Below are 16,658 nucleotides of genomic sequence, written 5' to 3' on the forward strand. Positions count from 1 at the left end.
GATTTCTGTGACCTATTGACAGCCACCGGAAGACCTCGCCCTGACCGGAGATCTACAAAGCGGAGAGGAAGCAGGACCCGACACCCCCTCCAGGCACCTTTTCTTTGAACTGTTTGTGACCGAGTGCAAGAGCCGTTTACGACCTCCTCTCCCCTTAAAAACAGCTGAAGCTATGTAATCAGGGAAAGTCCAAATAAAAAGAGGAGGCGTGGAACTTTTTCGTCAGAGCGTAGGTGACACTGTATGAGGGTACAGGTTGACGCGCTCTCCTCATGAGCTAAATTGAATCCTGTCTCTGTTTAATTCCTTGCTTCTTGTCTGTTTAATAGATGTCATCAGTGTTTGAACCTGACATCCGGGAGGCAGATTTTTTTTTTTTTTTTTTTTTTTTACCGACCCTGCCTTCTCCGGGTCAGAACTCCGGTTTGATTGTTTTTTTTTTTAATCGATTATCACTTTCCGCCGGTGTTTTGTTTTGTTTATATTTGCCTTAACATCATGAGGATTATATGTACAGACTTGGCATTGTACAAAACTTGTGCATTTGGAAAAATTTTATTAATGACTAAAAAAGTTAGTAAGGACACATAATATTATAGCCTACTTTTTTTTTATTTTTTGCAAGATTTTTTTTCATGTGATGCCTTACCTATAAAACAATAATGAACATGTTATTGTTACATAAAAAAAAGATAGATCTTGTAGAAAAATACACTTTAATATAGTTAGAACATTAACAATGCCTCCCAAAAAGTACTTAACAATAGTCATACAAACAATATCACTTGCAATTTATTTTTTGGGCAACAACACAAGCGTAAGATAAATACGAACAACAAACGCATTGGCACAAAAGTTACAAATTAAAATAAATAAATAAATTAATTAATTTTTAAAAAGTGTTTAAAATTTTTTTTTTTTTTAACTAATTAAGTAACGTTTATGACAACCTTTTTGCAAAACACAATATTGAATGTGAGATATAAGAGGATAATGCAAACATTTATCATTTGTTTTTTTATAACGCTTACAAAAAACTGTTTTGTAATCAAAGGCGACGGCTGTTTACGACCCCCGTCCCTTAGAAACAGCTGTTGCCATGTAATCAGGGAAAGTCCAAATAAAAGAGGTGGCGTACAATCTTTCGCCAGAGCGTGTTGAGACACTGTAAAAGGGTACAGTGTCCAGGCGTCTCTCCTCAATTGAGACAAATTTAATTCTGTCTCTGTTTAATTCTTTGCTTCTTGTATTGTTTAATAGATGTCATCAGTGTTTGAACCTGACACATACATTTATCATTTGTTTACACAACGCTTACAAAAAAGTGGGACCCCAAAAATTTACCGGAGACCCCATTTTGAAAATCACCAACACTGTACACCTACAATGTATTAAACAAAAATATAAACAAAACTAGCGGCAGCGGTAAAGTTTAGATCCATGAAGGAAAGAAGAAAGTAAATGAATGTTTATAACTGAATACATTTACATATGTAAAAAAAATGTGTTTTCTTTGGCATTATTTTTTTCATTAATTAAGTAATGTTAACGACAACCTTTTTCCAAAACACAATATACATTTTGAAATATAAGAGGATAATGCGTACATTCATCATTTGTTTTAAAAACGCTTACAAAAAGAGCGACCCCAAAACGACTGTTTACGACCTTTTCTTTTGAACTGTTTTGTAATCAAAGGAGATGGCTTTTTACGACCCCCGTCCCTTAGAAACAGCTGTTGCCATGTTTAATTCTTTGCTTTTTGTCTTGTTTAATAGATGTCATCAGTGTTTGAACCTGACACATACATTTATCATTTGTTTACAAAACGATTACAAAATAAAGTGGAACCCCAAAAGTTTACCGGGGACCCCATTTTTACGACTTGATGGGGGTCCCTGGGACCCCATTTTGAAAGTTCCCAGCGCCAACACTTTACACCTACAATGTATTAAATACAAATATAGACAAAACTTGCGGCGGGGGTAAAGTTTAGATCCATGAAGGAAAGAAGAAAGTGAATGAATGTTTATAACTGAATACATTTACATATGCAGAAATGTGTTTTTCTTTTGTATTATGTTTTTAATTAATTAAACGTTTATGACAACCTTTTTCCAAAACACAATAAAGAATGTGAGATACAAGAGGATAATGCAAACATTTATCATTTGTTTTCAAAACGCTTACAAAAAATAGGGACCCCCAAAACAGCCGTTTACGACCTTTTCTTTTGAACTGTTTTGTAATCAAAGGCGATGGCTGTTTACGACCCCCGTCCCTTAGAAACAGCTGTTGCCATGTAAGCAGGGAAAGTCCAAATAAAAAAGGTGGCGTACAATCTTTTGTATTATTTTTTTAATTAATTAAACGTTTATGACAACCTTTTTCCAAAACACAATAAAGAATGTGAGATACAAGAGGATAATGTAAACATTTATCATTTGTTTTCAAGACGCTTACAAAAAATAGGGACCCCAAAACGGCTGTTTACGACCTTTTCTTTTGAACTGTTTTGTAATCAAAGGCGATGGCTTTTTACGACCCCCGTCCCTTAGAAACAGCTGTTGCCATGTAATCAGGGAAAGTCCAAATAAAAAAGGTGGCGTACAATCTTTTGTATTATTTTTTTTGAATGACTCAAACGTTTATGACAACCTTTTTCCAAAACACAATAGAGAATGTGAGATATAAGAGGATAATGTAAACATTTATCATTGGTTGTCAAAAAAGTGTCACTCCAAAAATTTACCAGGGACCACATTTTTATGACTTGATGGGGGTCCCTGGGGCCCCATTTTGAAAGTTCCTAGCGCCAACACTTTACACCTACAATGTATTAAATACAAATATAGACAAAACTAGTGGCGGGGGTAAAGTTTAGATCCATGAAGGAAAGAAGAAAGTGAATGAATGTTTATAACTGAATACATTTACATATGCAGAAATTTGTTTTTCTTTTGTATTATGTTTTTAATTAATTAAACGCTTAAGACAACCTTTTTCCAAAACACAAGAATGTGAGATACAAGAGGATAATGCAAACATTTATCATTTGTTTTCAAAACGCTTACAAAAAATAGGGACCCCCAAAACAGCCGTTTACGACCTTTTCTTTTGAACTGTTTTGTAATCAAAGGCGATGGCTGTTTACGACCCCCGTCCCTTAGAAACAGCTGTTGCCATGTAAGCAGGGAAAGTCCAAATAAAAAAGGTGGCGTACAATCTTTTGTATTATTTTTTTAATTAATTAAACGTTTATGACAACCTTTTTCCAAAACACAATAAAGAATGTGACATACAAGAGGATAATGCAAACATTTATCATTTGTTTTCAAAACGCTTACAAAAAATAGGGACCCCAAAACAGCCGTTTACGACCTTTTCTTTTGAACTGTTTTGTAATCAAAGGCGATGGCTGTTTACGACCCCCGTCCCTTAGAAACAGCTGTTGCCATGTAAGCAGGGAAAGTCCAAATAAAAAAGGTGGCGTACAATCTTTTGTATTATTTTTTTAATTAATTAAACGTTTAAGACAACCTTTTTCCAAAACACAATAAAGAATGTGAGATACAAGAGGATAATGCAAACATTTATCATTTGTTTTCAAAACGCTTACAAAAAATAGGGACCCCCAAAACGGCTGTTTACGACCTTTTCTTTTGAACTGTTTTGTAATCAAAGGCGATGGCTGTTTACGACCCCCGTCCCTTAGAAACAGCTGTTGCCATGTAATCAGGGAAAGTCCAAATAAAAAAGGTGGCGTACAATCTTTTGTATTATTTTTTTGAATGACTCAATCGTTTATGACAACCTTTTTCCAAAACACAATAAAGAATGTGAGATACAAGAGGACAATGCAAACATTTATCATTTGTTTTCAAAACGTTTACAAAAAATAGGGACCCCAAAACAGCCGTTTACGACCTTTTCTTTTGAACTGTTTTGTAATCAAAGGCGATGGCTGTTTACGACCCCCGTCCCTTAGAAACAGCTGTTGCCATGTAAGCAGGGAAAGTCCAAATAAAAAAGGTGGCGTACAATCTTTTGTATTATTTTTTTGAATGACTTAAACGTTTATGACAACCTTTTTCCAAAACACAATAAAGAATGTGAGATACAAGAGGATAATGCAAACATTTATCATTTGTTTTCAAAACGCTTACAAAAAATAGGGACCCCAAAACGGCCGTTTACGACCTTTTGTTTTGAACTGTTTTGTAATCAAAGGCGATGGCTGTTTACGACCCCCGTCCCTTAGAAACAGCTGTTGCCATGTAAGCAGGGAAAGTCCAAATAAAAAAGGTGGCGTACAATCTTTTGTATTATTTTTTTAATTAATTAAACGTTTAAGACAACCTTTTTCCAAAACACAATAAAGAATGTGAGATACAAGTGGATAATGCAAACATTTATCATTTGTTTTCAAAACGCTTACAAAAAATAGGGACCCCAAAACAGCCGTTTACGACCTTTTCTTTTGAACTGTTTTGTAATCAAAGGCGATGGCTGTTTACGACCCCCGTCCCTTAGAAACAGCTGTTGCCCTGTAATCAGGGAAAGTCCAAATAAAAAAGGTGGCGTACAACCTTTTGTATTATTTTTTTAATTAATTAAACGTTTATGACAACCTTTTTCCAAAACACAATAAAGAATGTGAGATACAAGAGGATAATGCAAACATTTATCATTTGTTTTCAAAACGCTTACAAAAAATAGGGACCCCAAAACGGCTGTTTACGACCTTTTCTTTTGAACTGTTTTGTAATCAAAGGCGATGGCTTTTTACGACCCCCGTCCCTTAGAAACAGCTGTTGCCATGTAATCAGGGAAAGTCCAAATAAAAAAGGTGGCGTACAATCTTTTGTATTATTTTTTTTGAATGACTCAAACGTTTATGACAACCTTTTTCCAAAACACAATAGAGAATGTGAGATATAAGAGGACAATGCAAACATTTATCATTTGTTGTCAAAAAAGTGTCACTCCAAAAATTTACCAGGGACCACATTTTTATGACTTGATGGGGGTCCCTGGGGCCCCATTTTGAAAGTTCCTAGCGCCAACACTTTACACCTACAATGTATTAAATACAAATATAGACAAAACTAGTGGCGGGGGTAAAGTTTAGATCCATGAAGGAAAGAAGAAAGTGAATGAATGTTTATAACTGAATACATTTACATATGCAGAAATTTGTTTTTCTTTTGTATTATGTTTTTAATTAATTAAACGCTTAAGACAACCTTTTTCCAAAACACAAGAATGTGAGATACAAGAGGATAATGCAAACATTTATCATTTGTTTTCAAAACGCTTACAAAAAATAGGGACCCCCAAAACAGCCGTTTACGACCTTTTCTTTTGAACTGTTTTGTAATCAAAGGCGATGGCTGTTTACGACCCCCGTCCCTTAGAAACAGCTGTTGCCATGTAAGCAGGGAAAGTCCAAATAAAAAAGGTGGCGTACAATCTTTTGTATTATTTTTTTAATTAATTAAACGTTTATGACAACCTTTTTCCAAAACACAATAAAGAATGTGAGATACAAGAGGATAATGTAAACATTTATCATTTGTTTTCAAGACGCTTACAAAAAATAGGGACCCCAAAACGGCTGTTTACGACCTTTTCTTTTGAACTGTTTTGTAATCAAAGGCGATGGCTTTTTACGACCCCCGTCCCTTAGAAACAGCTGTTGCCATGTAATCAGGGAAAGTCCAAATAAAAAAGGTGGCGTACAATCTTTTGTATTATTTTTTTTGAATGACTCAAACGTTTATGACAACCTTTTTCCAAAACACAATAGAGAATGTGAGATATAAGAGGATAATGTAAACATTTATCATTGGTTGTCAAAAAAGTGTCACTCCAAAAATTTACCAGGGACCACATTTTTATGACTTGATGGGGGTCCCTGGGGCCCCATTTTGAAAGTTCCTAGCGCCAACACTTTACACCTACAATGTATTAAATACAAATATAGACAAAACTAGTGGCGGGGGTAAAGTTTAGATCCATGAAGGAAAGAAGAAAGTGAATGAATGTTTATAACTGAATACATTTACATATGCAGAAATTTGTTTTTCTTTTGTATTATGTTTTTAATTAATTAAACGCTTAAGACAACCTTTTTCCAAAACACAAGAATGTGAGATACAAGAGGATAATGCAAACATTTATCATTTGTTTTCAAAACGCTTACAAAAAATAGGGACCCCCAAAACAGCCGTTTACGACCTTTTCTTTTGAACTGTTTTGTAATCAAAGGCGATGGCTGTTTACGACCCCCGTCCCTTAGAAACAGCTGTTGCCATGTAAGCAGGGAAAGTCCAAATAAAAAAGGTGGCGTACAATCTTTTGTATTATTTTTTTAATTAATTAAACGTTTATGACAACCTTTTTCCAAAACACAATAAAGAATGTGAGATACAAGAGGATAATGCAAACATTTATCATTTGTTTTCAAAACGCTTCCAAAAAATAGGGACCCCAAAACAGCCGTTTACGACCTTTTCTTTTGAACTGTTTTGTAATCAAAGGCGATGGCTGTTTACGACCCCCGTCCCTTAGAAACAGCTGTTGCCATGTAAGCAGGGAAAGTCCAAATAAAAAAGGTGGCGTACAATCTTTTGTATTATTTTTTAAATTAATTAAACGTTTAAGACAACCTTTTTCCAAAACACAATAAAGAATGTGAGATACAAGAGGATAATGCAAACATTTATCATTTGTTTTCAAAACGCTTACAAAAAATAGGGACCCCCAAAACGGCTGTTTACGACCTTTTCTTTTGAACTGTTTTGTAATCAAAGGCGATGGCTGTTTACGACCCCCGTCCCTTAGAAACAGCTGTTGCCATGTAATCAGTGAAAGTCCAAATAAAAAAGGTGGCGTACAATCTTTTGTATTATTTTTTTTGAATGACTCAAACGTTTATGACAACCTTTTTCCAAAACACAATAAAGAATGTGAGATACAAGAGAATAATGCAAACATTTATCATTTGTTTTCAAAACGCTTACAAAAAATAGGGACCCCAAAACAGCCGTTTACGACCTTTTCTTTTGAACTGTTTTGTAATCAAAGGCGATGGCTGTTTACGACCCCCGTCCCTTAGAAACAGCTGTTGCCATGTAAGCAGGGAAAGTCCAAATAAAAAAGGTGGCGAACAATCTTTTGTATTATTTTTTTAATTAATTAAACGTTTAAGACAACCTTTTTCCAAAACACAATAAAGAATGTGAGATACAAGAGGATAATGCAAACATTTATCATTTGTTTTCAAAACGCTTACAAAAAATAGGGACCCCCAAAACGGCTGTTTACGACCTTTTCTTTTGAACTGTTTTGTAATCAAAGGCGATGGCTGTTTACGACCCCCGTCCCTTAGAAACAGCTGTTGCCATGTAATCAGGGAAAGTCCAAATAAAAAAGGTGGCGTACAATCTTTTGTATTATTTTTTTGAATGACTCAAACGTTTATGACAACCTTTTTCCAAAACACAATAAAGAATGTGAGATACAAGAGGACAATGCAAACATTTATCATTTGTATTCAAAACGTTTACAAAAAATAGGGACCCCAAAACAGCCGTTTACGACCTTTTCTTTTGAACTGTTTTGTAATCAAAGGCGATGGCTGTTTACGACCCCCGTCCCTTAGAAACAGCTGTTGCCATGTAAGCAGGGAAAGTCCAAATAAAAAAGGTGGCGTACAATCTTTTGTATTATTTTTTTGAATGACTTAAACGTTTATGACAACCTTTTTCCAAAACACAATAAAGAATGTGAGATACAAGAGGATAATGCAAACATTTATCATTTGTTTTCAAAACGCTTACAAAAAATAGGGACCCCAAAACGGCCGTTTACGACCTTTTGTTTTGAACTGTTTTGTAATCAAAGGCGATGGCTGTTTACGACCCCCGTCCCTTAGAAACAGCTGTTGCCATGTAAGCAGGGAAAGTCCAAATAAAAAAGGTGGCGTACAATCTTTTGTATTATTTCTTTAATTAATTAAACGTTTATGACAACCTTTTTCCAAAACACAATAAAAAATGTGAGATACAAGAGGATAATGCAAACATTTATCATTTGTTTTCAAAACGCTTACAAAAAATAGGGACCCCCAAAACAGCCGTTTACAACCTTTTCTTTTGAACTGTTTTGTAATCAAAGGCGATGGCTGTTTACGACCCCCGTCCCTTAGAAACAGCTGTTGCCATGTAAGCAGGGAAAGTCCAAATAAAAAAGGTGGCGTACAACCTTTTGTATTATTTTTTTTAATTAATTAAACGTTTATGAAAACCTTTTTCCAAAACACAATAAAGAATGTGAGATACAAGAGGATAATGCAAACATTTATCATTTGTTTTCAAAACGCTTACAAAAAATAGGGACCCCAAAACGGCTGTTTACGACCTTTTCTTTTGAACTGTTTTGTAATCAAAGGCGATGGCTTTTTACGACCCCCGTCCCTTAGAAACAGCTGTTGCCATGTAATCAGGGAAAGTCCAAATAAAAAAGGTGGCGTACAATCTTTTGTATTATTTTTTTTGAATGACTCAAACGTTTATGACAACCTTTTTCCAAAACACAATAGAGAATGTGAGATATAAGAGGATAATGTAAACATTTATCATTGGTTGTCAAAAAAGTGTCACTCCAAAAATTTACCAGGGACCCCATTTTTATGACTTGATGGGGGTCCCTGGGGCCCCATTTTGAAAGTTCCTAGCGCCAACACTTTACACTTACAATGTATTAAATACAAATATAGACAAAACTAGTGGCGGGGGTAAAGTTTAGATCCATGAAGGAAAGAAAAAAGTGAATGAATGTTTATAACTGAATACATTTACATATGCAGAAATTTGTTTTTCTTTTGTATTATGTTTTTAATTAATTAAACGCTTAAGACAACCTTTTTCCAAAACACAAGAATGTGAGATACAAGAGGATAATGCAAACATTTATCATTTGTTTTCAAAACGCTTACAAAAAATAGGGACCCCAAAACAGCCGTTTACGACCTTTTCTTTTGAACTGTTTTGCAATCAAAGGCGATGGCTGTTTACGACCCCCGTCCCTTAGAAACAGCTGTTGCCATGTAAGCAGGGAAAGTCCAAATAAAAAAGGTGGCGTACAATCTTTTGTATTATTTTTTTAATTAATTAAACGTTTATGACAACCTTTTTCCAAAACACAATAAAGAATGTGAGATACAAGAGGACAATGCAAACATTTATCATTTGTTTTCAAAACGCTTACACAAAATAGGGACCCCAAAACGGCCGTTTACGACCTTTTCTTTTGAACTGTTTTGTAATCAAAGGCGATGGCTGTTTACGACCCCCGTCCCTTAGAAACAGCTGTTGCCATGTAATCAGTGAAAGTCCAAATAAAAAAGGTGGCGTACAATCTTTTGTATTATTTTTTAAATTAATTAAACGTTTATGACAACCTTTTTCCAAAACACAATAAAGAATGTGAGATACAAGACGACAATGCAAACATTTATCATTTGTTTTCAAAACGTTTACAAAAAATAGGGACCCCAAAAACAGCCGTTTACGACCTTTTCTTTTGAACTGTTTTGTAATCAAAGGCGATGGCTGTTTACGACCCCCGTCCCTTAGAAACAGCTGTTGCCATGTAATCAGGGAAAGTCCAAATAAAAAAGGTGGCGTACAATCTTTTGTATTATTTTTTTAATTAATTAAACGTTTATGACAACCTTTTTCCAAAACACAATAAAGAATGTGAGATACAAGAGGATAATGCAAACATTTACCATTTGTTTTCAAAACGCTTACAAAAAATAGGGACCCCAAAACAGCTGTTTACGACCTTTTCTTTTGAACTGTTTTGAATTCAAAGGCGATGGCTGTTTACGACCCCCGTCCCTTAGAAACAGCTGTTGCCCTGTAAGCAGGGATAGTCCAAATAAAAAAGGTGGCGTACAATCTTTTGTATTATTTTTTTAATTAATTAAACGTTTAAGACAACCTTTTTCCAAAACACAATAAAGAATGTGAGATACAAGAGGATAATGCAAACATTTATCATTTGTTTTCAAAACGCTTACACAAAATAGGGACCCCAAAACGGCCGTTTCCGACCTTTTCTTTTGAACTGTTTTGTAATCAAAGGCGATGGCTGTTTACGACCCCCGTCCCTTAGAAACAGCTGTCGCCATGTTTAATTCTTTGCCTCTTGTCTTGTTTAATAGATGTCATCAGTGTTTGAACCTGACACATACATTTATCATTTGTTTACAAAACGATTACAAAATAAAGTGGGACCCCAAAAGTTTACCCGGGATCCCATTTTTACGACTTGATGGGGGTCCCTGGGACCCCATTTTGAAAGTTCCTAGCGCCAACACTTTACACCTACAATGTATTAAATACAAATATAGACAAAACTAGCGGCGGGGGTAAAGTTTAGATCCATGAAGGAAAGAAGAAAGTGAATGAATGTTTATAACTGAATACATTAACATATGCAGAAATTGTTTTTTCTTTTGTATTATTTGTTTAATTAATTAAACGTTTATGACAACCTTTCTTCAAAACACAATAAAGAATGTGAGATACAAGAGGATAATGCAAACATTTATCATTTGTTTTCAAAACGCTTACAAAAAATAGGGACCCCAAAACAGCTGTTTACGACCTTTTCTTTTGAACTGTTTTGTAATCAAAGGCGATGGCTTTTTACGACCCCCGTCCCTTAGAAACAGCTGTTGCCATGTAAGCAGGGAAAGTCCAAATAAAAAAGGTGGCGTACAATCTTTTCTATGATTTTTTTTAATTAATTAAACGTTTATGACAACCTTTTTCCAAAACACAATAAAGAATGTGAGATACAAGAGGATAATGCAAACATTTATCATTTGTTTTCAAAACGCTTACAAAAAATAGGGACCCCAAAACAGCCGTTTACGACCTTTTCTTTTGAACTGTTTTGTAATCAAAGGCGATGGCTGTTTACGACCCCCGTCCCTTAGAAACAGCTGTTGCCATGTAATCAGGGAAAGTCCAAATAAAAAAGGTGGCGTACAATCTTTTGTATTATTTTTTTAAATTAATTAAACGTTTATGACAACTTTTTTCCAAAACACAATAAAGAATGTGAGATACAAGAGGATAATGCAAACATTTATCATTTGTTTTCAAAACGCTTACAAAAAATAGGGACCCCAAAACAGCCGTTTACGACCTTTTCTTTTGAACTGTTTTGTAATCAAAGGCGATGGCTGTTTACGACCCCCGTCCCTTAGAAACAGCTGTTGCCATGTAAGCAGGGAAAGTCCAAATAAAAAAGGTGGCGTACAATCTTTTGTATTATTTTTTTAATTAATTAAACGTTTAAGACAACCTTTTTCCAAAACACAATAAAGAATGTGAGATACAAGAGGATAATGCAAACATTTATCATTTGTTTTCAAAACGCTTACAAAAAATAGGGACCCCAAAACAGCCGTTTACGACCTTTTCTATTGAACTGTTTTGTAATCAAAGGCGATGGCTGTTTACGACCCCCCTCCCTTAGAAACAGCTGTTGCCATGTAAGCAGGGAAAGTCCAAATTAAAAAGGTGGCGTACAATCTTTTGTATTATTTTTTTAATTAATTAAACGTTTATGACAACCTTTTTCCAAAACACAATAAAGAATGTGAGATACAAGAGGATAATGCAAACATTTATCATCTGTTTTCAAAACGCTTACAAAAAATAGGGACCCCCAAAACAGCCATTTACGACCTTTTCTTTTGTACTGTTTTGTAATCAAAGGCGATGGCTGTTTACGACCCCCCATCCCTTAGAAACAGCTGTTGCCATGTAATCAGTGAAAGTCCAAATAAAAAAGGTGGCGTACAAACTTTTGTATTATTTTTTTAAATTAATTAAACGTTTATGACAACTTTTTTCCAAAACACAATAAAGAATGTGAGATACAAGAGGATAATGCAAACATTTATCATTTGTTTTCAAAACGCTTAAAAAAAAAATAGGGACCCCAAAACAGCTGTTTACGACCTTTTCTTTTGAACTGTTTTGTAATCAAATGCAATGGCTGTTTACGACCCCCGCCCCTTAGAAACAGCTGTTGCCATGTAAGCAGGGAAAGTCCAAATAAAAAAGGTGGCGTACAATCTTTTGTATTATTTTTTTAAATTAATTAAACGTTTATGACAACTTTTTTCCAAAACACAAAAAGGAATGTGAGATACAAGAGGATAATGTAAACATTTATCATTGGTTCCCATTTTTATGACTTGATGGGGGTCCCTGGGGCCCCATTTTGAAAGTTCCTAGCGCCAACACTTTACACCTACAATGTATTAAATACAAATATAGACAAAACTAGCGGCGGGGGTAAAGTTTAGATCCATGAAGGAAAGAAGAAAGTGAATGAATGTTTATAACTGAATACATTTACATATGCAGAAATGTGTTTTTCTTTTGTATTATGTTTTTAATTAATTAAACGTTTATGACAACCTTTTTCCAAAACACCATAAAGAATGTGAGATACAAGAGGATAATGCAAACATTTATAATTTGTTTTCAAAACGCTTACAAAAAATAGGGACCCCAAAAACGGCCGTTTACGACCTTTTCTTTTGAATTGTTTTGTAATCAAAGGCGATGGCTGTTTACGACCCCCGTCCCTTAGAAACAGCTGTTGCCATGTAATCAGTGAAAGTCCAAATAAAAAAGGTGGCGTACAATCTTTTGTATTATTTTTTTAAATTAATTAAACGTTTATGACAACCTTTTTCCAAAACACAATAAAGAATGTGAGATACAAGAGGATAATGCAAACATTTATCATTTGTTTTCAAAACGCTTACAAAAAATAGGGACCCCAAAACGGCCGTTTACGACCTTTTCTTTTGAACTGTTTTGTAATCAAAGGCGGTGGCTGTTTACGACCCCCGTCCCTTAGAAACAGCTGTTGCCATGTAATCAGGGAAAGTCCAAATAAAAAAGGTGGCGTACAATCTTTTGTATTATTTTTTTAATTAATTAAACGTTTATGACAACCTTTTTCCAAAACACAATACAGAATGTGAGATACAAGAGGACAATGCAAACATTTATCATTTGTTTTCAAAACGCTTACAAGAAATAGGGACCCCAAAACGGCTGTTTACGACCTTTTCTTTTGAACTGTTTTGTAACCAAAGGCGATGGCTGTTTACGACCCCCGTCCCTTAGAAACAGCTGTTGCCATGTAATCAGTGAAAGTCCAAATAAAAAACGTGGCGTACAATCTTTTGTATTATTTTTTTAATTAATTAAACGTTTATGACAACCTTTTTCCAAAACACAATAAAGAATGTGAGATATAAGAGGATAATGTAAACATTTATCATTGGTTGTCAAAATAGTGTCACCCCAAAAATTTACCAGGGACCCTATTTTCATGACTTGATGGGGGTCCCTGGGGCCCCATTTTGAAAATCTAGTATTTGTAGAGATCCTACTCACCCCAGGCCGCCAGACAATCAATCTGGAGAGGAAGTTTTTCCAAAATAGGCACCGGCTCGTAGGCGTCATGCATCTTCTTCACCTTGAGCGGTACCGATCTTTCTGTTTACGAGCCCGCCGTGAGTGGACTCTTGCCCGGGGAGGTATGACTCTTGCCCGGGGAGGTATGACTCTTGCCCGGGGAGGTATGGCCGACCTGCCGCTGCCAAAACAAGCGAGTGCTAGCTCGCTAGCTAAGACGTCGCCATGCTGTCTTGAAGCATCGCATTCACCCCAGTTTCACCAGGGCCGACTCACAAACGCAGTCCGAGCAGTTATTTGGTGAAATAAGACGACTGCGAGCCGAGTTAAAGCGACGTCAGAGTCGGAAGCGACCTAAACTTCAGCGAGCCATGTTAGCTTGGAGCTACTTCCTGACTCTGGTCAGCTGACCGGAGCTGCGCGCGACGACACTTTGACAAGCACGTGACTTACGTCATCTTTCTCACGAGAAGCGACAATTAACGTTTTTTTTAATTTTTTTATTATTATTATTATTTATTTATTTTGATTGAAGAACAAATGTACATTTAAAATTCACTCAACTGTCCATAAAAACAATTAAAGTAAATATAATATTATTTGGTCAAATAACACGACTGCGAGCCGAGTTAAAGTGACGTCAGAGCCGGAAGCGACCTAAACATTTAGCGAGCCATGTTTGCTTTGTTTTAAAGATGCGCTATTTGGATTTACACTGTCTGTATGAAAAAAAAAATTGAAAAGGAATTTTGCCTTCGCAAACTCATTATACTATTGGCTAAGTTTTATATTCATAAATGGAAGTGGAGTGCCATCTCCGGGTTGGGGAGGAGATCTTGCCCCAAGTGGAGGAATTCAAGTACCTCGGAGTCTTGTTCACGAGTGAGGGAAGAGTGGATCGTGAGATCGACAGGCGGATCGGCGCGGCGTTCTTCAGTAATGCGGACGCTGTATCGATCCGTTGTGGTGAAGAAGGAGCTGAGCCGGAAGGCAAAGCTCTCAATTTACCGGTCGATCTACGTTCCCATCCTCACCTATGGTCATGAGCTATGGGTTATGACCGAAAGGACAAGATCACGGGTACAAGCGGCCCAAATGAGTTTCCTCCGCCGAGTGGCGGGGCTCTCCCTTAGAGATAGGGTGAGAAGCTCTGTCATCCGGGGGGAGCTCAAAGTAAAGCCGCTGCTCCTCCACATGGAGAGGAGCCAGATGAGGTGGTTCGGGCATCTGGTCAGGATGCCACCCGAGCGCCTCCCTAGGGAGGTGTTTAGGGCACGTCCGACCGGTAGGAGGCCACGGGGAAGACCCAGGACACGTTGGGAAGACTATGTCTCCCGGCTGGCCTGGGAACGCCTCGGGATCCCCCGGGAGGAGCTGGACGAAGTGGCTGGGGAGAGGGAAGTCTGGGCTTCCCTGCTTAGGCTGCTGCCCCCGCGACCTGACCTCGGATAAGCGGAAGAAGATGGATGGATGGATGGAAGTTTCTCAATACCCGACCTGTTTTTTGTGCCTTTAAAAAAGAATTAGAGCTCTCCATGAAAACACTCTCTACATCTAACAATCAAAAAGATGTGAAAACTATGATGCTGTGTTCCAAATTTAAATTATTTACTGAAATTGAGTGAGCCTATGTCTTTACACTTTGTTTTATATATATATATATATATATATATATATATATATATATATATCAATCCATCCATTTTCTACCGCTTATTCCCTTTGGGGTCGCGGGGGGCGCTGGAGCCTATCTCAGCTACAATCGGGCGGAAGGCGGGGTACACCCTGGACAAGTTGCCACCTCATCGCAGGGCCAACACAGATAGACGGACAACATTCACACACTAGGGCCAATTTAGTGTTGCCAATCAACTTATCCCCAGGTGCATGTCTTTGGAGGTGGGAGGAAGCCGGAGTACCCGGAGGGAACCCACGCAGTCACGGGGAGAACATGCAAACTCCACACAGAAAGATCCCGAGCCCGGAATTGAACCCAAGACTACTCAGGACCTTCGTATTGTGAGGCAGATGCACTAACCCCTCTGCCACCGTGAAGCCCATATATATATATATATATATATATATACAAATATATATATATATATATATATATATATATATATATATATATATATATATATATATATATATATATATATATATATATATATATATATATATATAGATATAGATATCTATATATATATATATATACGGCATCATCTGGTACAACCCCCCATACAGCAAAAACGTCTCAACGAACATTGGACACAAATTCCTCAACCTGATTGACAAACTTTCCCAAAGACAACAACCTAAGAAAAGTATTCAACAAGAACAACATCAAATTGAGCTACAGCTGCATGAACAATATACAACAAATCATCTCAAACCACAACAAAACAATTGCAAATGAGCCGTCGACCCCCAGTCAGAACGACTCCAAAACCAACAAAGCATGTAACTGTCGAAAGAAACCTGATTGCCCCCTCAACGGGGGATGCTTACAAACATCAGTTGTCTACCAATCTAAGGTAATACGCAAGGACATTAACACATCCGACACATATGTAGGATTAACCGAGGGTGAATTCAAAACCAGATGGAACAACCACAAGGCTTCTTTCAGGAACAAAAACCTGCGAAATACCACAGAACTCAGCAAACACATTTGGGACCTCAAAGACAATAATGTTGAATATTCAATAACATGGCAAATTCTTGCATCCAGCACACCTTACAATAGTGGTAATAAAAGATGCAACCTATGCTTGAAAGAGAAACTGTTTATTATTTACCGTCCAGACCTGTCATCCCTCAACAAGCGCAGCGAAATTATAACAGCATGCCGCCACAGACGGAAACACCTCCTAGGTAACACATGAGCCAATCACCACGCCCCTACGCCAGCCTGCACCCACCCACTCTGTGCCCTATATAAACCATGGTATGTGAATGCTCCCATTAAAATCTCCTGATGATTGAGGGAACCCCCCTCATGAAACAGGCCTGAAGAGATGAAATAGTCTTGTGATTTTTTTCCCCACACATACATATATATATATATATATATATATATATATATATATATAAATATATATATATATATATATATATGTATATTGCATTCTA

At 36.6% G+C, this 16,658-nt stretch overlaps 1 protein-coding gene across 2 annotated transcripts in view; it reads right to left on the bottom strand.

Annotated features, from left to right (window-relative positions):
- The window catches only part of vps39 (VPS39 subunit of HOPS complex), a 95,266-nt gene extending 81,349 nt beyond the window's left edge, over nt 1-13,917 (bottom strand). For both annotated transcript variants that reach the window (XM_061987627.2, XM_061987626.2), the window contains exon 1: nt 13,506-13,917. In XM_061987627.2, the coding sequence (XP_061843611.1) occupies nt 13,506-13,578 (73 nt within the window). In that variant the 5' untranslated portion in view covers nt 13,579-13,917. The remainder of the gene's footprint in view (nt 1-13,505) is intronic.
- Between the last annotated feature and the right edge of the window lie 2,741 nt (nt 13,918-16,658).

Source organism: Nerophis lumbriciformis, linkage group LG26, assembly GCF_033978685.3.
Source record: "Nerophis lumbriciformis linkage group LG26, RoL_Nlum_v2.1, whole genome shotgun sequence".
Lineage (NCBI taxonomy): Eukaryota > Metazoa > Chordata > Actinopteri > Syngnathiformes > Syngnathidae > Nerophis > Nerophis lumbriciformis.